This window comes from Carcharodon carcharias, chromosome 3 (genome assembly GCF_017639515.1).
Source record: "Carcharodon carcharias isolate sCarCar2 chromosome 3, sCarCar2.pri, whole genome shotgun sequence".
Taxonomy (NCBI): Eukaryota; Metazoa; Chordata; class Chondrichthyes; order Lamniformes; family Lamnidae; genus Carcharodon; species Carcharodon carcharias.
The window spans coordinates 26,613,998-26,638,815 of NC_054469.1; the positions used below are offsets into that span (position 1 = coordinate 26,613,998).

The 24,818-nt window shown below is 43.3% G+C and overlaps 1 protein-coding gene across 4 annotated transcripts in view; it reads right to left on the reverse strand.

Moving 5' to 3' along the window:
• LOC121275859 (5'-AMP-activated protein kinase subunit gamma-2-like) overlaps window positions 1-24,818 on the reverse strand; it is a 408,268-nt gene that overhangs the window by 232,488 nt on the left and 150,962 nt on the right. For all 4 annotated transcript variants that reach the window (XM_041183599.1, XM_041183598.1, XM_041183600.1 and 1 more), the window contains exon 3: window positions 7,842-8,118. In XM_041183599.1, the coding sequence (XP_041039533.1) occupies window positions 7,842-8,118 (277 nt within the window). The remainder of the gene's footprint in view (window positions 1-7,841; window positions 8,119-24,818) is intronic.

Genomic DNA, 24,818 nt, shown 5'->3' on the forward strand with positions numbered 1-24,818 from the left:
TTCCAGAGTCCAGGAAATTTTGGAAAATTATAGCCAATGCATCCACTATCTCCATTGTCACTTCCTTTAAGGCCCTGGGATGTAGGCCATCTGGTCCTGGGGACTTGTCACTCTATAATCCCAATAGTTTGCTCAGTATTTTTTCTCTTGTGATGGTGATTGTTCTAAGTTCCTCCTTCTCTATACCCTCTGCACTACCTGTTACTATTGGGGTGGTACTAGTGTCCTCCACCGTGAAAACTGAGGCAAAATATTGATTATTCATCTCTGCCATTTCTGTGTTCCCCACTATTAACTCCCTAGTCTCATCCTCCAAGGGACCAAAATTCACTTTAGTTAATCTCTTTTATTTTATATACTTGTAGAAACTTTTGCTATCAGTTTTCACATCTTGAGCTACTTTTCTTTCATAATTGATCTTTGCTTTTTTATTTTTTTTTAGTAACCCTTTGCTGATCTTTAAAAGTTTCCCAATCTCCCAGCCTGCCACTGACCTTTGCAATTTGGTATGCCTTAGTTTTTGCCTTTATGTTATCTTTAACTTCCTTGCTTAGCCATGGATGCTTTTCCCCCTTCTTACCATCTTTCTTCCTCTTTGGAATATATTTTACATGGGAGGAATTGAATATCTTCTTAAATATCTGCCACTGTTCATCAACGGTCCTACCTTGTAGTCTTCCTGCCCAGTCCACTAGGATCAAATCTGCTCTCATGCCTATGTAGTTACCTTTGTTTAATTCCAGAACACTAGTGTGGGACTCAAGTTTCTCACTCTCAAACTGAACTTGAAATTTTAGCATGTTATGATCACTCTTCCCCAGAGGATCCTTTACTATGAGATCATTAATTAATCCCATCTCATTACACAAAACCAAATCCAGAATAGCCTGCTCCCTGGTTGGTTCCACAACATATTGCTCCAAGAAACTATCTCTAATACACTATGAACTCTCCCTCGAGGCTACCCTTGCCAATATGATTAGTCCAGTCTATATGCATTTTAAAATCACCCATGATTATTGCCGTGCCTTTCTTACATGCTCCCAGTATTTCCTGGTTTATACTGTGCCCTACTGCTGAACTACTGTTTGGGGACCTATAGATTTCCCCCACCAGGGACTTCTTTCCCTTGTTATTTTTTATTTCTACCCAGACTGACTCTATGTCCTGCTTTGAGTGCCTAAACCATTCCTCACTATAGCACTGATCTCTTTCTTTACTAACAAAGCTACGCCACCTCCTTTTCCTTCCTGCCTATCCTTCTGAAACACTGAGTACCCTTGGATATTCAACTCCCAAACCTGTTCTCCCTGTAACCAAGTCTCAGTAATCGCCACCAAATCATACCTATTTATCTCTATTTGCGCTGTTAACTCATTAGTTTTATTCCAAACGCTACACGCATTCAGATACAAAGCCTTTAAGTTTGTCCTATTGTCAATTTTCCCTACTCTTATATGATTCTTTGGTGCAATATGGCGTTCACACACTCTGTCCCTTCCTTTTTGGTAACAATCAGCCTCGTTAACCTGCACTCTTACGCTCTCCTTGAACTTTGATTTTTTATATTTCCATGCATCTGAACCCCCCCCACCACTATTTAGTTTAAAGCCCTATCTACAACCCTAGTTATGTGATTCACCAGGACACTGTTCCCAGCATGATTCAAGTGGAGCCCGTCCGAACGGAATAGCTCCCTCTTTCCCCAGAACTGGTGCCAATGTCCCATGTATTCGAACCTATTTCTCCCTCACCAATCTTTGAGCCACGAATTTACCTCTTTAATCTTATTGACCCTGTGCCAATTAGCTCATGGCTCAGGTACTAATCCGAGAGATTACCTTTTTGGTTCTGCTTTTTAATTTAGCCCCTAGCTGCTCATATTCCCTCAGCAGAACCTCTTTCCTCGTTCTACCTATATCATTGGTACCTATGTGGACCACGACATCTGGATCTTTCCCCTCCCACTCCAAGTTCCTCTGCAGTCCAAGTGAGATATCCTTAACCCTGGCACCAGGTAGGCAACACAACCTTCAGGACTCTCGATCCTGGCTACAGAGAACATATCTATTCCCCTGACTATACTAGCCCAGATTACAACTACACTTCTCATTTCTCCCCCCAACTTGAATGGCTCCCTCTACCATAGTGGATGGTCAGTTTGCTCATCCTCCCTACAGTTCCCGCAGAGAGCAAGAATCTCAAACCTTTTGGATAAGGGCAAGGGCTGAGGCTCCTGCAGTGCTACTTCCTGGATCCCTCTACCTGCCTCACTCATAGTCACACCCTCCTGTCCCTGACCACTGGCCGAATTTAAGGTAGTTAATCTGAGGAGTGTGACTGTCTCCTGAAACAGTGTCCAGGTAACTCTCCCCCTCCCCGATTTGTTTGCAGTGTCTGAAGCTCAGACTCCAGCTCATCAACTTTGAGCCGGAGTTCCTCGAGCAACCAACATTTGCTACAGATGTGGTCACAAGGAACCACAATGGGGTCCACCAGCTCTCACATCATGCAGCTACAACACATCACTGGCCCTGCATCTCTATTTTATTTAACTAGTTTTTCAATTTGTTTTTAAATTTCCTACTGGTCTTTAGTTTAGCAATCTGTAAAATATTTCTCCTATTTACCTTTAACCTGAAAGCAAGTTAGAATAGAGATTCAAAATACACTTTTTAAAATCAACTGGAACTCGCTCTCTTTGCTGAGTTGAAGCTGAAGTGTTAGGCCTCCAATCCTGTCCCCAGTAGTCATCTTTAATCTGAAAACAATTTAGAATAGGTAGTTCAAACTAGCAGTTACTTATCAACCAACAAACTTATGGTTTTCCTGTGATGTCACTCTGTTTTATTTTCACTCGGCGACAGTGACTGCAGAGGACACTCTTCCCAAACTGCTTCATGGTGATGGTGGCTGTAGATGGCACTCTTCCCAGATTGTATCCCTTAATGTCATTGGTATCTAGAAATCTATCAATCTCTGCTTTGAATATACTCAATGACTGAACCTCCACAGCCCTCTGGGATAGAAAATTCCAAAGATGTATCACACTCTGACTGAAGAAATTCCTCCTCAGCTCGGTCCTAAATGGCCTACCTCAATATTATTCTGAGACTGTTCCCTGGTTCTAGACCTGCCAACCAGGGGAAATATCCTTCCTGCATCTACCCTATTGGGCCCTGAAAGAATTTTGTACTGTTGTTTCAACTCTCCAATCACCAACGTTCCAAGGGAGGACAAAGAAAGTGGTCCAAAGACAAGCTCTCCTAGAAAGGCGGCAGTATTAATATTAATGATTGGGAGGAGTTTGCTACCAATCATTCAAAATGGCAACAACTTGTCCATCAAGCTGCATCACGCTTTGAGTCACAACATCTTAATGATGAGGCAGAGATGGAAAGAAAAGGGAGCAAATCCTACACTCTGGATCCCGCTACCTTGTGGAATGTCCTATGTCATATGTCCAAAGATTTGTGGGTCGCGAATCAGCCTGTTCAGTCATGTGAAGACCCATGGCAGAAACTCGCAACCCTGAGTAGTTGTCATTCTTGAATCGAGGGACAAAATTTTAAAAATGATCCTTTCTCTAATTCTTACGTGTAGCACAGGAAGAACAACCGTATTCCAAGGAGGTTGATCAAGCAAACAGCTTACAGTATATTCAACGTCACTCACCCTAACAACAACACTGTGGGTGTACCTACACCACATGGATTGCAGCGGTTCAAGAATGCAGCTCACCACCATATTCTCAAGGGCAACTAGGGATGGGTAATAAATGCTGGCCCAGCTAGCAAAGCCCACATCCTGAGAATGAATTAAAAAAAAACTCACCACTACAGCCAATCCAAGTACATTCATCCCAGGAGATTTCTACTTTGAGGGGTACAGGAATAAGCACTGGATGATACATGGAGCGGGTCAAGGTGGTGATGGCAGAGGACAGTCTCCTCTCGTCAATCCTCAGCTGACAAGTCCACAGAGTCAGAGCTTAGGATGCTCTCTGAACATCAAAGATTGCTGCGATCATTGGAGGCTGGGCCAAGTGAATTCAACAGAGCTTGTAGGTGTCCCCTAACTGTACTGATGCTGGGTCGAAGGATGGAATCACAACACCACAGTTCACAATGGAGTATGCGACAACCCCTGCAATATACTACAGGAGAACCTTGAAACAGTAAATGCCCTGTGCCTGGTTATATGGAAATTTCATGAATGCTCAAAAGTTCCGTCACAAAAAGTCCTCTGCTGCACTATCTGACAAGCTCTCGAGTTTGAGACCACTTTAGAAATTTCTTGCAAAGTCTGAATGATAAGACCTCATCATGATGTCATGATGTCAGATCTGGTGTTACTCAGCAATGGCAAGGTTGTAAGAACATTAATAATGGTGCTTTCTCGTAGGACGACAACATATGGATCCTACTCCCCAACTCATACTACTGATGTGGTGTCAATCAAGCAGCCCGCTTGATTGGCACCACATCCACAAACGTTCACTCTCTTCACCACCAATGCACAGTGGCAGCAGTGTGTACCATCTACAAGATGCACTGCAGGAATTCGCCAAGGCTCTTTCAACAGCACCTTCCAAACCCACGACCACAACCATCTAGAAGGACAAGGGCAGCAAATAGATGGGAACATGACCACCTGGAAGTTGTCCTCCAAGTCACTCACCATCCTGACTTGGAAATATATTGCCGTTCCTTCAATGTCGCTGGATCAAAATCCCGGAACTCCCTCCCTAACAGGACTGTGGTGTACCTACACCACACGGACTGCAGCAGGTCAAGAAGGCAGCTCACCACCGCCTTCTCAAGGGCAACTAGGGATGGGCAATAAATGCTGGCCCAGCCAGTGAAGCCCACATCCTGTGAATGCACAAAAAGAAAGATAATGGCATGGCCAAGCCATAGCCATAAAAAGTGGCAGAACCAGTAAATGGGCCATCTCAGGATCTAACTCTTGCAGGTGGAGTCACCTCTTGGGAACATGGGTAAGCTATTCACTCCCTTGCCCCATTCCACCATTCATTAGATTAGAGTTGATCTATGCCTCAACTCGTTTATTTGCCTCAATTTCACCTACTACCTTGGCTTCTTTACAAACTATCAGAACCGGCGATAGCTGTGAACTGGTTAATACACTGATATTATACCTCATAACATAAAGCAAGTCTATGATAGACAGGAAGCCAATATTTACTGAGCTCTGCTAAACCGCTGAAGCAATTGTGTGTCAGAAAATCCGGCGCACACTCTCACCTTGTGGTTTATTTGGTTTGTCCATCGATTCTCTCAAGTCTGCGCCTGGCTATAAAAAACAATGCTCGATATTTACTACTTGGTTTTGCAATGATGCTCTGCTGAAAACTGCACTGTAATTTTCCAGACAGGAAACAAGAGATAGAGACTACACCCAGTACGTTCTTGTGCAAAATGCCTCAATTCCATTCAGCTGAAAAATGTTAATTGTTCAGTTCCCAACTAAAGACACATTCCATTGCTCTTTTCCTTAAATAATATAAACTACAATTACTTCCCCTTTAATTTCTGCAGGATTTTATGTGTTTTACCCACACTCACTGTTGAGCATGGGTTCAGACAAAACACCACTTTCAAATCACAACACACGAAGTCTGAATTCCCCAAGTCATCTGTACGCAAGGTCCAGTGTTGATCAATTTTAGTAATGAAACGGGACTGGGGGTGATGGGGTCCCTCCAGAATATTATCAAAATGTTCTCTCTCTGAGCGATTGGCGCAACCACTGGTGGTGTGGGTTGAGGTAGGAAACAGAAAGAAGTGTGTGCATGTGCGTGGCTGTGTCTGCGTGTGGGGTATGTGTTTAACCTAGGATATGTCTCCGAATGTCCCTCCCAATTTTCTGTAAGTGGTTACACCCATGTTCTCCTGTGCATTTTGGGCTTCCACTCAACACTCAGCAGGAACTCGGGGTGGGGGGCAATCGCAATTTACCTGCACAGCACTATTCCATAACACTATGCAGCAATGTAATTGCTTGAAAAAGAGATGAAGGATGTGGCATTCAAACAACAATTGTCTATATGTTTACTTTATTCACAGAGGGGAACAGCAGGATGTGAAATCCATTTCTAAAGCGCCGACTTCAAACCATCAGGATTATGACGAGCAAAAAAGATTGCTTAAAAGAAACAGCACAATGTCTTATTCTCTTTCTGTGGGAAATGATCAATTATCATGTCAACCAAATACGGGCTGTTAAGAGCAGTAAAGTTTAATGGGAAATTTAATGGGAGAGGCATTACAATCATGTGGGGTTTTGATAGAATATTTAAGGGAAAACTCTTTGCACAGTAAGGAGGACACAGATTTAAGATAACTGGCAAAAGATGCAGGGGGATATCAGGGAAAAGTAATTTTGCAGTGAGTTGCTTTGGCCTGGAATGCGCTGCCTGCAAAAAATGGTAGGAATAGATTCAATAGTTTTTATTGATTTGTTCACAGTATACCAGCCTCGCTGGCTAGACCAAACATTTATTGCCCTAATTGTCATTTAGAAGGTGGCGGTGAGCCACCTTTTTGAACCGCTGCAGTCCACCTGGTGTAGGTACACCCACAGTGCTGTTAGGGAGGGAGTTCCAGGATTTTGACTCAGCCACAGTGAATAAACGGTGATATAGTTCCAAGTCAGGATGGTGTGTGGCTTGGAGGGGAACTTGCAGGTGGTGGTGTTCCCATGTATCTGCTGCCCTTGTCCTCCTGGGTGGTAGAGGTCACGGATTGGGAAGATGCTGTCTAAGGAGCCTTGATGAGTTGTTGCACTGCATCTTTAGATGCCACTGTACGTTGGTGGTGGAGGGAGTAAATGTTTAAAGTGGTAGGCTGCTTTGTCCTGGATGGTGTCAAGGTTCTTGAGTGTTGTTGGAGCTGCACTCATCCAGTCAAGTGGAGAGTCATTTTAAATAGTAAGGAAAGGAAAACATTTGCTGGACTCTGGGGAAAGAGCAGAGGAGTGGGACTAATTGGCTAGATCAATTAATGAGCCAGCATGGCACAATGGGACAAATGGTTTTCTTCTGTGCTGTATCAGAAAATAGCAAATAGGAGCAGAGTAGACCATATGGCCTGTTGAGCCTGTTCCACCATTCAATATGATCATAGCTAATCTTCTTTCTCAACTTTATTTTCCCACCCGCTTCTCACACCCCTCGACTCCTTGAGAGACCAAAAATCTGTCTATCTCAGACTTGAATATACTCAACAATGGAAGGTGCACAATCCTCTGGGTAGAGAATTCCAAAGATTCACAATCTTTGAGTGAAGAAATTTCTCCTTGTCTCAGTACTAAATGATCAACCCCTTATTCTGAGACTGTGCCTTGTGTTCTGGGTTCCACAGCCAGGGGAAACAACCTCTCACCAATGTCTACCCTGTCAAGCCCTTAAGAACCTTATTTGCTTATTCTTCTAAACTTCAAAGAATATAGATCCAGTTTAATCAGCCCCTCACCATAGGACAATCCTCTCATCCTAGGGACAATCTGGAGAACCTTCACTGTACCACCTCCAATGCAAGTGGGATTCTATGGAATGTAAACTATCATTAGTGATGGAAGCTACAGCCAAGGAAACTGACTATGGACATGAGGCAAAAGCTAATTGTGCATGGGCGTGAGAGAGAGAGAGAGAGAGAGTGTGCGTGCATGTGTGTGAGAGAGAGAGGGAAGGTGTGTGTGTTTGTGTGAGTGAGAGAGAGACACACAGTATGTGTGAGAGGGAGGGAGAGAGAGGGAGGAAGGGGAGAGAGAGAGATAGACTCTTAATACCCATGCTCCGGTGCTAACAATTTTCTTACCTTTTCTGGATCTGGAGAAAAACTTCATCGAGACAGGCGAGGTAGAAGTGGAACTGCCAGAGGAATCCTTTGAGGTGGAGCGGAAGATACCACTGAAGCTCATTCGCCGGGGAGACTTTGGCGAAGAGTCTTGGGGAAAAGGGAAGACCGTTTTTGGAGACCCAGGGCTTTGCTTTACCCTCACTGGAGCGGAGATGGGGCTGGAAGGTCGGTTGTAAAAATTCCGGGAGAAGAATCCTTTGGAAGGGCTGCCACTGGAATGGGAGCTGTCTTCTCCCTGTAGGTAGGAGCACAAATCAGATCTCGGAGCAGAAACTGTAGCACTAAAATCCATCGAAGGGAAGCATTCTGATACATGCTTACTTCAACCATGAACTTTTGAAGGACAATGAATTCACAAAATGCAACAAGATGCAACAACAAAACTTTCGGCCCACCCCATCAACAGATTATAGCTAACTAAGTCTTCAGCTATTTTGCATAAACCGCAAGAACTGCCAAACAAAAAGAAAAAAAAATCCAAACAGATAAGATGATTGCAACAATTACGATGTTGTGGAACTTTAGTGATTTCTTAATGGACTGATGCTCTCACGAGAGCACTCCTTTCTGCAGCTCCAAAAAAAAAGATATAGCACATGAGACCATTCAGCCCATCATGCCTTTACTAGCTCTTTTAAAGTGTTATCCAATTAGTTCTACTACCCTGCCCCTTTCTTATAGCCCTTCAGGTATTTGAACTCACTTAAGCATCTTGTGTACGCTTCAATGGACGCATTTTAGGCAACAACATGTTCCAATGTTAACAAAGGAGTCCACGTTTCCATAATTACGAAAAAAAATACAGGTCACAAAGATTTCCAGTAGAAAATTCAGGAGAAACTTCTTTACCCAGTGAGTGGTCAGAATGTGGAATCCGCTTCCATGAGGAATAGTTGGGCAAATGGCACTGACGCATTTAAAGGTGAAGCATGAGACAGAAAGGAATAGAATATTGATAGGGTTAGATGGCACAGGTTGGGAGGGAGTTTTCGTTGAGTATTAATACCAGAATGGACCTCCTGGGCTGAATGGCCCCTTTCTGTGCTGTGAATACTTTGCCATTTTTCCTCTGGTGAAATCTCAGGTTGTGGTCCTCTTAAGTAGGAAATCCTGGCGGGGTTAAATATCTGACGCAGCCCAAAGCAGATCCCAAGAATGAATTGCAGTCCATGCTACGTTACTGATCTAATGGCAGACCAGAGTGGCAGGCATGGTGCTACAATTTGCCCCTGTTATCAATGGCACTGGTAGAAGGAGGAGTCAAATCAGCTGTAATTCCTGTGCCCAATCAGTATCTCCCTAGAGGCTACAAGTGCTCAAGTGTCCATGACTTGGCTTAAGTCACCATCATAAAGAGAGGAGTGGGGTACCAAATTAACAAAGGTTTGAACCTCAAAGCAAATGAATTTCAGATACTACACGTATAGGCCAACTTCTAGACATAGCTGGAAGCTAAATATACAGTGATCTCAAACAGAAAGTCTCAGCTGGAAGTCAAGCTGGAAGAAAAATATTTTGTCAAAATATATATTCACCTTCATCATCATTTCACACAAAAAGAATTGAAACGCTTTTTGTCTGGTTCAGCTGTGGCTCAGTAGGTAGCACTCTCTCTTGATTCAGAATCAGACAACTGTGGGTTCAATTCCCACGCCAGAAATGTCAACACATAATCCAGGCTGTTGCTTCAGTGCTGCACCGTCTGAGGTGGTGTATTTCAGGTACGACATTAAACAGAGGACTTATCTGCCCTCTCAGGTGGGCATAAAAGATCCCAAGGCACCCTTTCAAGGAACAGGAGGAGAGGTCTCCTGGTGTCATAGCCAATATTTATTTCTCAACCAATTGAAACGCATTATCTAGTCATTGTCTCATTTCTCACCGGAAATTAGATGCTACAATACAGCCAATTTTGAAGTGTTAAAAGCTGTTATCTAAATGTAGCAGCTGACATATCTGCAAGATTTATGCACTGCACAGGGGCCAATTGAGAGCCAACCAAGATGGTGTGGGACTGGAGTCACATATAGGCCAGGCGTTGTACTTCTACATTTTAATAAAATTTCTACATTATAATAAAACTGAATTCAAATTCTGAAACTCAGGTGATTAATCTTTTCTCATTTCTTAGTTCATTAAGCAGGGGATTACCATTTGCCTGTTAACCAACTGTTTTTGTTATGTTTTATTTCAAGTCACTCCTTCAGGCAAACCTGCTTTCCTAACCACCTGGATTCTGCCTGCCCAATTGCTATGTACTTAGCCGGGTGTCTAGGACCTGGAGCGAAGTACGTCTTTACCTGCCCATAACTGTATTTCAGTATTTAATCTGCCACCTTCGACTCAGAAGGGGATAGAATAAACGCACCCCCCACTAGATAGCAACTTCTGCTACAACACATCTGTTTGGTGGTTTAAACAGTAAATACCTACTGTGAAACAGCAAAAGAAAACACAAGAGTCACTAACCATCTTGAGATCTGACAGGAAAATAATAGTTGTTTCTACTGCTTTAAGCTGCAATAGGAACCAGGCCAAATGCAACATCCCCGAATATTAACCTTTTACGTGGAAGTTTCTTACCTGCTGTAACCCTCCTTTCTTTTCCCACTAAGTTGAGTTGTTCCATGGTCTCCACCCACCCTCCACCAACCCACAACCACCGCCCCCCCCAACAACACCCCCCCGCTCTCCACAAACCTCCCCCACCCCCCCCCCCCCCCCTCCCCCACCCCACCCCACCCCCCATGTCCTTAGCCCTAAACTCCCAAGTTTCTTCTGCTCCCTCAACCCTATTCTCAATAAACTGCTGAACGCCCAACTTCCCATCCTGGCCCTGGTGCTGCCTATAACTGGTTTCCTCTCCTCAGCCCCTTGTCCTCCCGTGGTGCACTATCCTCCCTCATCCTGTCTGCAGCCTTTGATGCAATTGACCACACCATCATCCTCCAAATCCTATACTCATCCGCTGAGTTGGTACGTCCCCTCCTGGTTCCACTCTTACCTATCCATTCATAGCTGCAGAATCTCCACCAATGGTTCTCTTCTCACTCCCCGCCATTATCTCTGGAGTCCCCCATGGATCTATCCTTGCCACACTCCAATTTCTCATCCATATGCTACCCCTTAGCAAACTCATCTGGAAGGCATGATGTCAGGTTCCACATATATGCTGACGACATTCAGCTCTACCTTACCACCACCTCTCTCAACCCGTCCACTGCTTCTGTGTTGGCAGACTGCTTGTTCAACATCCTATACGGGAGGAGATGGAATTTCTTCCAATCAAAGATTGTGAATTCTGTATCCATTGTCTTCAGCCCCTGCTTCAAACTCTTCCCTAATCACTAATTTACATCCCCCTCCCTGGACACTGTCACACACTGACCAAGAGCTTTGCCACATTGACGTCCTATTTGATCCTGAGCTGAGCTTCCAACCCCTTATCCTTTCCATCACAAAGACTGCCTGACTCAGCCCATCTTCATGCTAAAACCCATATGCCATCATTTTGTTACCTTCAAACTTGATGATGTAAACCACCCCCTAGCCGACCCTCCATAAACTTCAGCTCATCCAGGAGTCTGCTCCATGTATTCTGACTCATACTAACTCCCATTTATCCATTACCTCCGCACATTGGATTCTGATCCTCCAACAGATTGATTTAAAAATTCTCATTCTTATGTACATATCACTCCATGGCCCTCCGTATGCTACCTATCACTGGTACTCGTCCATCATACAACATGCATGCACTGCAGCAGCTCACCAAGACTCCTTCAACAGCATCTTCCAAACCTGTGAATTTGACCATCTACACAAACAGGACAATAGGCGCGCAGGAACACCACTACTTGCAACTTCCCCTCCAAGCCATACACCATTCTGATTTGGAACTATATTGTCATTGCTTCACTGTCTGATTTGGAACTACGTTGTCACAGCTTCACTGTCACCAGGTCAAAAACTCCTAACTCCCTTCCTAACAGAACTGTGGATGCACCTACACTAAATGTACAGCAGTGGTTCAAGAAGGCAGCTCATCACCACCTTCTCAAGGGCAATTAGAGATGGGTAACAAATGTCAGTGACACTTGCATCCCATTAAAGAATTTTAAAAAAAGACAACCCCTTGAGGATTCTGCATTCCTCCCCTGTGGTGCTTCCCCCAGATCCTTCGCTCAACATTGGTGGCTGTGCCCTCAGCTATCTAGGCCTGAAAGCTTGGCAATTCCCTCCTTAAGCCTCGCCACCTCTCTCTCTTCTAAATTGTTGCTTAAAACCTAATCACCACTTTGACCAAGCTTTTGATGACCCATTGTGATATCTCCATGTGGCTTGGTATCAATTTTTATGCTCCTGTGAAACATCTTGGAATGTCTTTCTATGTTTGATGCTACATTAATGCAATTTGTTTTTGCTACTAATCATACCATTCTCCGGTCTATTTTTCTCTCTGATGGCTTGAGATGAATTCTCTGATTTTAATCTTGACACCCAAAAATTAGTAAATTGGGGTTCAATCATGTGTAAAAAGTTATAAAAATCTTAGACCCAACCCCCATCCCACCCACTTCTGGGTTTATTGTTGGCAGGACAGCAAAACTGGTCCCAGGAGGTTGTTGGTAACTTTGATATTTTAATGAGGCTGGCAGGCTGATAAGCCGGAGGGCTAAAGGAATGGTGAGGACAGCTTTGTGGAGAACGTACGTGGTTTTTCAGCACTGCTTGTTGGCCAGGAAAAGCAGGAGTGTTGAAATGCTTCCCCCAACACCCCAAAGCTTCTGTATGAGACTCCCGGTATCAGACCCCATTGAAGTACAAAATAAGTATGCTGTGCAGTTAAAATTGAGCACATGGGGAAATGCTAACCCATCCTAAACTCTAACCCTGTCCCTCCGATTGCGTAGATAACCCCCGGCCCACACCCGTTAATATCCATGCCCACATCTCTTATACATAATGAACTGTTGATCAAATACATAGACCAAGTAAATATACATAATGCTTGTATTTGAATTAAATTACCTAACCAAACTCCAGGGTATCTAACTACAAAGTATTGTATTAAACTAATTTGGGTTGGTTTCAGTCAGCATAACTGGCTTTTAAACACTTATGTACCATGACAGAAAGATGTCAATACCAAAACACCTCACAGACAATTACACCAGGTAGCAACACAAATAAATTCCACTATAGAAATACTAAATCCAAATGCAATTTGCAGAAACCATTTGAAAATCGCCACAAATTTCCAAAATTTCCAAAAAGGTTTACATAAGGGGCCACACAAAAGGGCAATAGGGCTCTTGGAGTTGGAGGTAATATATTGGTGTGGATAGAGGATTGGTTATCAGGCAGGAAAGCGAACAGTACGTATGAACAGCACATTTTCAAGTTGACAGGCGTGAATTTTGTTATAGAGTCGGGTCGATTTATTCAGCCGCCGAATCCATAGAGAGTGTGGCCCTGGCATTTCAGAGCGTACACCACATCCATGGCGGTGACCGTCTTCCGCTTGGCGTGCTCGGTGTAGTTGACAGCATCCCTGATCACATTTTGACAGGCAGTGAATAGTGGAGTGCCACAGGGATCAATGCTGGGCCCGCAGCTGTTTACAATCTATATTAATGACTTAGGTGACAAGACAGAGAGTAATGTATCTAAGTTTTCTGATGATACAAAGACAGGTGGAAATTAAGCTGTGAGGAGGACACAAAGAGGCTGCAAAGAGATATGTACAATAAGTGAGCGGGCAACAAGATTGCAGATGGAGTATAATGTGGGGATCTGTGGGGTCATTCACTTTGGTCATAAGAACGGAAATGCAAAACTTTCTTTTAAAAGGTGTGATACTTATAAGTTTTGATGTTCAAAGAGACTTGGGTGGGCTTGTACAAGGAACACAAAGTTAGCATTAGGTACTGAAAGCAATAAGGAAGGCAAATGGCATGTTGATCTTCATTGCAAGGGGACTGGAGTATAAGAATAAAAAAAGTCTTGCTACAGTTCTACAGGGCTTTGGTACCATCACATCTGGAATACTGTATTTAATTTTGGTCTCCATATTTAAGGAAGAATATACTTGCTTTGGAAGCAGTACAGCAAACCTTCACTAGACTGGTCCCTGGGATGAGATGGTTCTCCAATGATGAGAGGTTGAGCAAATTGGGCCTATATTCTCTGGAGTTAAGAAGAATGAGTGGTATCTTATTGAACCATATAAGATTCTGAAGGGGCTTGACAGAGTAGACACAGAGGCTGGGGGATCTAGAACACAGAGCACAGTCTCAGGATAGGGGGTCAATCATTTAGGGCTGAGATGAGGAGAAATTTCTTCACTCAGAGGACTGTGAATCTTTGGAATTCTCTAGCCCAAACAGTTGTGGAAGCTCTATCACTGAATTTATTTAAGGCTGCGATAGGCAGGTTTTTAGTCTCTCAGGGAATCCAAGAGAAATGGAGAACAGGTAGGAAAGTGGAGTTGAAGCCAAAGATCAACCATAATTGTATTGAATTGGAGCAGCAGGCTCAATGGGCCACATGGCCTACTCTTGCTCCTATCATTTGTGTTTAAAGCTGGGAAGCTGCAGATTTTGATCAAAGCAATCAAAGAGTCTCTTCTGGAATGAAACTACATCTCCGATCTGTCACCAATAGTAAAAACTCAGAGAAATATCAATGATGTCCAGTTAGAATTTATACTTCTGCACTTACTTGTAAAAGCGCATTTAAGTGCAACAATTAAAGTGACTGACAGCCACTTTGTGAACACATCAGCAGCTATTTTAAACGAGAGGAGGCGAAGGAATAAATTTTGACAGCTCATACAGTTCTGGTCTCCATACAATAAAAAATGACACAAAAGCACTGGAGAAAGTGTAAAAAAAAATCTACAAGAGCAATACCATAAATGAGAGGTCACAGCAATTGGTTAAGATTTAACAGGTTGGGACTTTTGTTTTTCCAAAGTAGAAGACTTAGAGGTGATCCAGTAGAAAATTCTAGATGGGTTGGACGGTGTAATATGGAGAGGATGTTTCCATTTGCAGAAGAATCCTAATTTAGGGACCATGAATACAAGACAGTGGCCAATAAATCCAATCAGAAAATCAGAGAAATGTCTTTTATTCAGAGTGGTTCAAACGTGGAACTCATTACCACAGGTAGTGATTGAGGCAAATAGCTTAAATGCTTTAAAAAAAAAATAATTGGCAACTGCATGAGAGAAAAGGGAATAGAAAGACATGCTGTAAAGCTAAGATGAGGTAGCGAGAATGGGAGGCGACATGTTTGGAATATGAACACTAGCAGAGACTTGTTGGGCCAAATTGCCTGTTTCTGTGCTGCATATTCTATGTAAATTAGCCTAGTTTATCGTCTAAAAGTGAAAGGTTCTCCGACATCATCCTTCCAACTGGACCCTGGCTTTAAATGAACAAAGAGAAACAGTCCAAGCAATTCATGGATAATCCAGTTTTTTAAAAAATTTTTATTTTGGAATTATTTTGAAATGTAACTCGTATCCTGCATTAAAAAACCTGATGTGTGGGACAACCTCAATACTTTGCAGCACAAGAGATAAATTTGCACTCATAGTTCCGTGTACAGGTAAGTTATTGTATTTATTTTCCCAACACCTTGCAGGATTTAGTTCTAAGCATCCATGTTTTTTATTTATTCTTTCATGGGATGTGGGCATTGCTGCCAAGGCCAGCATTTGTTGCCCATTCCTAATTGCCCTTGAACTGAATGGCTTGTCATATCATTGCAGAGGGCAGTTAAGAGTCAACCACATTGAAGCGGCTCTGGGATCACAGGTAGGCCAGAGCAGGTAAGGATGGCAGATTTCCTTCCCCAAACGACGTGACTGAAACAGATGGGTTTTTACAACAATCAACAGTGGTTTCATGGCAGCATCACTGAAACTAGCTTTTCAATTCCAGAGTATTAATTGAATTTTTGAACCTCTGTCCCCGGGACATGAGCCTGGGCCTCTGGATTACTAGTCCAGTGACATTACCACAATGTCACCAGTAAATAAGGAGGAACTGTCTCCACTGGCAAGTGGGCTGGCAACCAGATGGCACAGATGTCAGGGAATTGGCAAAAGTAACATGAGGAGGAAACGAGGAGAATTTCTTAATGCAGAGTTGTGGAACGCAGAGGGTGGAAAGCAGATCCAATGATAATTTTCAAAAAGGGGTAATTGGATATACCTATGAAAATGAAAAAAAGAATCATAGGGTCATGGGGAAAGAGCAGGAGGCGTGGGATTAACTGGTTGTCCTTTTGCAAGCATAAAGAGCTGAAAGGTCTCCTTCTGTGCTCCAAAGTTCTGTGATGTATTAAGCAAGTTGGGAGTGTTATGAAATTCAGGTGACTGACTAAACCAAAAGTTCACTGTGTCATCACGTTAATGCCCAGCTCTGCTGTGGTAAATGTGGTTAGTATAACCGACAACAGCTCGGAGTCTCGCCCTGTGTGCCGGATGAGCTATCTTTCCTCCCCGACACAACTTGTGTACATACCATCAGGAAATATAAAAACTTCTGCATTAATGTCCAGTGTAAAGTCCTACTGACATCAAAAGGAACCCAAGAACGAAAAGCGTTCAATTCGGAGCATTTTTATCCAAATCAGCTGAAATACGAGGGTGTGGGAGAAGGTACTGTGAGTCCAGTGATGATTTCTGACAACAAGCTGATATATATGAGATAGATAGATTTTTGGTAGCCAAGGCCACTGAGGGAAATAGAGTCAAGACACGTGGATGGAGTTTGAATGTGCATCAACTGTTGCCTCAGTGAGCGGTTAAACAGGCGTGAGGAGCTAAATGGCCTACTCTTGTTCTGGTAGCCCTGAAATTGTGTAGCCTCCATTTTGGAATGTATTAGCTGTAGAGTACTAACAGCCTGTACTCAAATAGAAAGGCCTGAGAGTCTGGGGTCTTGGGCCTCGGACCCTATTGTCATTTGGCTAGCGCAGTGGTGGCAGCCCACACCAATTTTCAGTTAAATGATTAGGTAAGAATGTAGAGGAGCGATCTGGCCTCTTGAGTTGATGCTGGTGTTTGGAGATTTTGGAACCAGGGGAGGCTGCGATGATGCTAAGTACTAAGTCTTTTTGAAGTCTGTGCTGTTTCACATTGCTACATTGCTTTGTGTGATGCTGGGTGCCTCAGGCTCAACCAAATTTCCAAGAGAGAGAGCAGAAGCAGACATTAGATTCTCTATTTGCATGTGTTAATGCAGTAGCGCCTGACGTGGGCAAAGGACATTTCCTGTTTGGCCTTTACCAAAATGACATCCAGCACAGCCTACACTAGAATAGTTCACGAGGCCCAGATGGTAGTTTGGAGATATTTGCACTGCTAGAAACCAATTCACTACAGAACCGCATTTCTCCTTCGATATTCCTGAACTCTAATCTAATCCAGTCCACTAGATGGGGCATTCTACTTTTTAATTTAATTAGCTTTACTTTTCCAATCTATGCATAGTAGAAATCCCTCCTATTGGTTGTTCTTCAGTATATAAAATAAATAGGTTCATCTATCCATAGTCCTAGGTACAGAAGTTGGTTTAAAGCAACATCTTAAGACAGACATTAGAAAGTACTTCAGGTTGAAGTTGTACTAGGGTTATATTAGTCACAACATATTGATGCATTTAAAGGAACAAGCACTCCTGGCTGCTCTCCCACATTCTACACTTCAAAAATTGGAGGTCACCCAAAACTGTGTGGCCTGTGTCTTAACTCACACCAAGACCTGTTCACATTCACTCCTGTGCTCATTGACCTACGTTGGCTCCCAGTCACGCAACATCTTGATTTTAAAATTCTTAACGCTGTTTCCAAATTCTCTCCATGGCCTCGCTCCTTCCTATTTCCTCAAATCCCACAACTCTCCGAGATATCTGCGCTCATCCAATTCTAGCCTCTTCAGCATCCCCAATTTTAATGCTCCACCATTAGTGGCCATGCCTTCAACTGCCTAGGTCTCAAGCTTTGTAATTCCCTCCCTAAACCTCTCAGAAGAAACTTCCTTACCCAAGGGGTGGTTGAAGAGAATAGTATAGATGCACTTAAAGGGAAGCTATTCTAGCCTTTGAGGGAGAAAGGAATAGAGGGTTACGATGAAAGATGTAGATGATGAAAAATGGTATGAGACTCTCATCAAGCATTAGCATAGGTTGTTGAAGTGCATCTTGTAGATGGTGCACATTGCTGCCAATATGTGTCAGTGGTGGAGGGAGTAAACGTTAAGGTGGGCTGCCAATCAAGTGGGGCTGCCTTTTCCTGGATGGTATCAAGCTTCTTGAGTGTTGTGGGGGCTGCACTCATCCAGGCAAGTGGAGAATGTTCCATCACGCTCCTATTTTGTTCCTTGTAGATGGTGGAAAGGCTCTGCCCTAACAAATTCCCTTAAAGACCTCAATCAGGTCACTCCCTCAATCTCTGAAACCCAAAAGAATGCAGGGCGGGTTTATGCACTATTTTCAAATTTTGTTCCCCATCTGGCCTCCAATCCCACTTCTGTGGGGCTGATGATTCCAACCATCAAGTGCCAGACTCCTGATTTCAATTGTGGCAGCGTGAAGAGCTGCAAGAGGTCAAGAACCTCTCTGCGGAACCCATCAAAAATCATTCTAGGACTGAAGGTTCTGGTAAAATGATAGGTTAATGATTTGATACAGTCCTATTACTTGCTCCATGAGTGTGCATAAAGCCCTTACTCCTGATAATCAATCAAGGTTATTGCTTCATACTTTGTCTTGGAGTGCAAGAAAATAGGAGAGAAACTCAAGGCCTAACAACATCCCACAACCAAGTAGGTGGCATTTGATAGTGCAAATCTAACAAGAGCCAAATGGGAAACAAACTGCACATGGTCAGTCCTAAGCCATGTTATCACCATCAGTCTTCCATTAACATTTTTTTTGGATGACGCATTAAACCAAGGCCGTGTCTTCCCTGTTAGGTGGATGTAAAAGAGCAGGGGAGTTACTCCCAATGTAATGACTGATGTTTAATCTTCAACCGATGCTGCAAGAACAGGCTACCAGGGTTATTATCAAATTGTTGTTTGTGGGAACTTGCTGCGCGCAAATTGGCTGCCACATTTCCTCCATTGCCACAGTGACTACATTTCAATAAGTACTTCATTGGCTGCAAAACACTTTGAAATATCTGGTGGTCGTGAGAGGCATTCTTTCTTTAAAAGTAGCTTCTTTACTACAACTCCATATTCACTGTTGTTTATATTCAAGGAACAGCCCTTCTTCTGGGAGATGGGAGATGTCCGTTTAAAAACTATAAAGGAAAGTAACAATTTCTTCTTTCCGAGTAATCTGCTGGACATCATGAGTTTTGAGGACACACAACTACACACGTGCTGGGCAGTCAGCAGGAAATGCTTTGGTTTTATTTACTCCATGAATTTGCTGCTATGCAAGTGGGGGAGTGAGTACCTGCTCTCTTGATCAGGGTAGCATGCTGTTGTGTGGGGAGAGACCAGCGTATTTCAATTGAGAGTCAGATTATCCATGAGAATGAAAAGAGCTGTCCCGATTTTTTTTCGAAAAGAGTTTAACAACTTGGTAAAGCGAATGAGTCGGGTCAGCTCCCTGATGCGTTCCAGATTCTGAATGATAGTGCATGTGGCAGAGCCAACGTGGTTACAGCTACTTGTGTAACAGTGGTGGATGGCCAATTAAAGGCCTAATTGGGTATAGGTTGATGATGGCACTGGGGTCTTCCCGATGCTGGATCGACCCCCTGCCAAGGCTAGCAGGTACCTGGAGGCAGTGTCCCAGCTGCTGACCGGGGAACCATTGCTGCCTCCTCTCAATTCACACATCATGGACATGCCACTAGGGGAAGGCCACATCTGAGACCACAATTAATCCTGTGGAGGGATTCCCATCTCACAAAGATGACCTGGCAGCTGTGGCCATTATTGACTTTTAAGTTTTCGGAATACCGCAGGGAGGCGCTCCCTTGTGAGGTGCTCTCACCTTTCCCTATCCACCTCAGCAGCACCCACCTCTCCTGTTTGAGGTGCTGACCGTCCAGTGTTTCAAACCCTCTAATTGGATCTCCTACCTCGGGAACCCGCCTGCCATACTACCAGTTGGCCACCTCCAAGAAGATGGCGACACCGTGCGGCCAGCCGATACCAGTGTGGTCGAGAATCACATTTGGTGACGACGGTGAAAAAATACCTCATAGCTGATAAGATTCAGCTCAATGTCTCGCCATTCTGCACAGCAGGCGCACGTTTCGTGACAGTGACATTTGAGCAGCACCGTCCTGCCGAAGAAAATAAGCTAAGAAATTAACAGCTTCAGCTAATTGCTGTGGCCTAAGTCAGCTCTAACTTTTACCAGGTACGTTGAAAGCAAACCTGTCAATAATGCATTTTATGCCACTCCAAGAATAAATTGAAGAACAGGAAGAGGTGGACAGAACACAAGCTGTTACTGAAAATACTTTCTTCTTTCCATTAGCTAACCTCTTCACAACCTAGGTCTAATGCCAGTCTTGTTAGAGACCCAACTTCCTGTTATAGGATTTGAAGTGAGACAGTAAAGCTTAGTCATGGCGGTCAGCAGCAAGACTAAAAGACACAAGTCTTAAACGTCAATCACTTCCAGTCACGTCAACCAAACCAATGTACGAGTGTCCGCTTCTGCTGCAGTGGCTTCAAAAAAATGTGAAAGGTAAGAAAGACTTGCGTTTATGTAATGCTTTTTGTGACCACCAGATTTCTCAAAGTGCTTTACAGCCAATGAAGTACTTTTGAAATGTAGTCACTGTTGTAATGTAGGAAATGCAGTTGTCCACAGCAAGTTCTCACAAACAGCAATGTGATAATGACCAGATTTTCAGTTTTTGTGATGTTGACTGGGTGATAAATATTGACTGAGACACCAGGGATGAACTCCCCTGCTCTACTTCAAAACAGTGCCATGGGATCTTTCACATTCATCTGAGCAGGAAGGTAGGGCCTTGGTTCAATGCCACATCTGCAAGTCGGCACCTTTGACAGTGCAGTGCCCCTCAGTATTGCACTGAAGTGCAAGTGAAGCCTTGATTTTTGTGCTTAAAGCCCTGGAGTAGGACTTGAACCCAGAACCTTGTGATTCAGAGGTGAGTGTACTACCAACTGAGCCACAACTAACACATGCAGCCAAATGTAACTGAGAAGAAAAAGACACTTCAAAAATGAAAAACACCCACACTCTAATCACAAATACCTCCCAAAAATACCGCACATCAGAACAGAGGCTGGTTGGAACACTTTCAATTTACAATACTTAAAAGTTGCACCATCTATGCTACTCTACTGTGGTTATTGTTTGACTAGACTAGGAATACAGAGAAAGTGAGTTTAAATTCCATAAAAGCAGTTTGAAAATTCTAAAAATAAAAAAAGCTAGCATCAGTAAAAAATAGTAATTAAGGTGTTCAATTGAACAAAAGCCCACTGGTTGATTAAAGCTTTTTAGGGAAGAAAACCTGTCACCCTTACCCAGTCTGCCCAACATATGCTTCTCAAGAAGCCGAGCAAGCCAACCAGTCAGCCCAACTGATCTATAGCAGCTTTTGTATTGCATAATGGACCTCTCTTCATCTAACCCTAACAGCACAATCTCCAACAACAAAAGAATCTTCTGTTCCTTTCTCTCTCTTGTGTTTATATAACTTCTCTTTAAATGCATCTATGCTATTCACCTTAACTACTCTTTGTGATTGCGAGTTCTATATTCTAACCATTCTCTGCGTAGAGTTGTGTCTCCTGAACGCCCTACTAGATTTATTAGTGCCAATTTATGGCTCCTAGTTTTAGCCTCCCCCACAACAGTCTGCCATTAAGCAGGCTGGGAGGAGCGCAGAGCACAGTCAGGATCACTGTGAAGCAGACCGGGAGAAGGTTGATGCAAATCAGGATCACTGTGAGGCACACCAGGAAGAGTCAGAAGCAGGTCCAGATAACTGTGAAGCAGACCGGGAGGAGTGTGAAGGTCAGGTCCACTGTGAAGCAGACCGGGAAGAGGATGCAACAGATTGGGATCACTAAAGTGAGGGAGGAGAAAAAAAAAATCACACTGACATCACAGGAAGGACATGAGTTGATTGGCTAATGAGTATTATAGCTCTGTTTCCCTTCACCAAAGTTAGGAATTTTGTCTAGGGAGCTGGGAAATTAAAAATTTCATGTTCTTTTGACAATAAGGGTTAAGTAAAACATTTCAATTAATCTTCCTAAATTTAAGTGACAACACAAGAAGAGAATTGAGTAGCTGGTGAGTCTTTATTTTTTAAGTACTAAATGTTATTATCTAATAGATCGAGGAAAGGCAGGACAGCTTCCATTCCTGGAGTGCATATCTTGTTCCATGTGGGAACTTCAGGACATTTCCTATTTTCTGAATAACCATATGTTTCGGAGTTTGAGCAGCAGATAGCATCACTGCGAGGTTGAGAGCTTTATGGTTGGCACGTTTATAGATGTGATCACCCAAAGCTCAAGTGTAAGGGAATGGGTGACCACCAGGCAGTCAAGAAGAAATAGGCAAGTACTGCAGGAGTCCCCTGAGTGCATCTCAATCTCCAACCAGTTCTGGAGACTGATAAGTGATGGTTCATCTGAGGCATGCAGTCACAGCCAAGTCCATGGTACCATGGCTGGCTCAGCTGTACAGGGTGGCACAAGGACGACTGGTAGGAGGTTCGATAGTTAGGGGAACAGGCAGGCATTTCTGTGGTCGCAGATGTGAATCCAGGATGGTATGTTGCCAGGATCAAGGATGTCACTGAATGGCTGCAGCATACTCTGAGGGGGGAGGGTGAACAGCCAGCAGTTGTGGTATACATCTGTACCTATGACATTGCTAGAAAAGAGATGTGCTCCTGTGGTCAGATTTTAGGGAGATAGGCAGGAAATTAGCAAGCAGGACCTCAAAATTAGTTATGTTTAGATTACTCCCAGTCCCCCACCCGAGTTCAGAAATAGGAGGATAAAGCAGATGAATGTGTAGCTGGAGAGATAGCACAGGAGGGAGGGTTTTAGATTCTTGGAGCATTGGGGTCAGTTCTGGGGGAGATGGGAGCTGTACAGGCTGTATGGGTTGCAGTTAAACAGAGGCGAGACCGAGTTCTTTGTGGGATGATTTTCTTGTGCTATTGGGGAGGGTCTAAACTAATTTGGCAGGGGTATATAACCAGGAGGTAATGCTAGAGGGGGATACCAAGGTGAATATTGAGAGAGACAAATAGCATTAGAGTAGGAGTAGGAAGTTAAAAGGTTGGTTCAGCATACGATGAAAAGTAATAAAAGTTTAAATTAGCATTACAGCGCATGTAAAGTGTGGTAAATAAGTGTGGTAAATAAGATTGGTGAGTTACAGACGCAAATTACCATGTGGAAATAAGATGATGCTGTGACTATAACAGAGACTCAGCTCAAAGAAGGGCAAGACTGGGTGTTAAATATTTCTGGATACAGGGTGTTCAGGAAAGATAGAAAAGGAGGAGGGTGGTATTGATTAAGAGAACATTTTGCAGTGCTGGAGAAAGAGGATGTCCTGGAGGAGTCAAGGACAGAACCCATTTGGCTAGAGCTAAGAAACAAAAAAAGTACAGACTGCTGTAAACCTTATGATTTGTTTCATATATAAATGACTTGTAATTATCTTTGCATTGATTGAGCCAAACACATCATTGAGAATGATGAATGTACCAATTACATTGCTCAGTGAGATCTTTAGACCACCAGCTAGTGGGAAAGATGTAGAGGAACAATTTACTAGAAAATTACAGAGAAGGACAAGGATTTAGAGCTGTATGGATGGGGGGACATTAATTATCCAAGTATAGACTGCGATAATAGCCCTGCCAAGGGCAAAGAGGGGCAAGAGTTCTTAAAGTGTGTTCAGGAGAATTTTCTACAACAGTATGTTTCCAGTTCAACAAGAAAGGAGGCTTTTCTGGACCTGGTTCTTGGAAATGAGCTGGGCCAAGTGGATCGGGTCTCAGGAGGAGAGCATTTAATGACAGTGATTGTATCATAAGGTTTAGGTTGGTTATGGAAAAGGACAAAGAACAACCCAAGTAAGAATATTTAACTGGGGGAAAGCCAACTTCAAAGGGGTAAGAATGGATCTTACCTAGATAAATTGGAATTGAAGATTAGCAGGCAGCAGGGACAAAGAGTACCAAGGCAAGGAAGTTACGTTAAATTTGTATAAAATACTAGTTCAGTCTTAATTGGAGTACTGTGTACAGTTCTAGGCAGCATGCTTTAGAAGAGATGTGAAGGTATTAGAGAGGGTGCAGAAAAGATTCACGAGAATGGTTCTTCAGTTATGTGGATAGACTGGAGAATTTGGGACTGTTTTCCTTGGAGAAGTGAAGGTTGAGAGGAAATTAGATAGTGGTGTTCAAAATCATGAGGGGTCTAGACAGAGTAGATAGGGAGGAACTGTTCCCATTGGTGGAAGGATTGGGAACCAGAGGGCACAGTTTAAAGGTAATTGGCAAAAGAAACAATGGTGACACGAGGGAAAACGTTTTTATGCAGCGCCTGCTTAGAATCTGGAATGCACGGCCTGAGAGTGCGGTAAAGGCAGGGTCAATTGAAGTTTTCAAAAAGGAACTGGATCACTATCTGAAAAGAAAGATCTGCAGGGCTACAGGGAAAGGGGAGGGGAATGGCACTAAGTGAATTGTCCCTTCAGAGGGTCGGCACAGATATGATGGGGCCTGCTTCTGTACTGTAACCATTCTATGGTTCTATGATCTGCTCCATGTTCACTCTATCAAGCCCTTTCATAATGTTCAAGACCTCTGTCCAGTCATTTCTCAGTCTTGTCTTTTCAAGAGTAAAGAGGCCCAGTCTACTCAATCCTTCGTGATATGCAT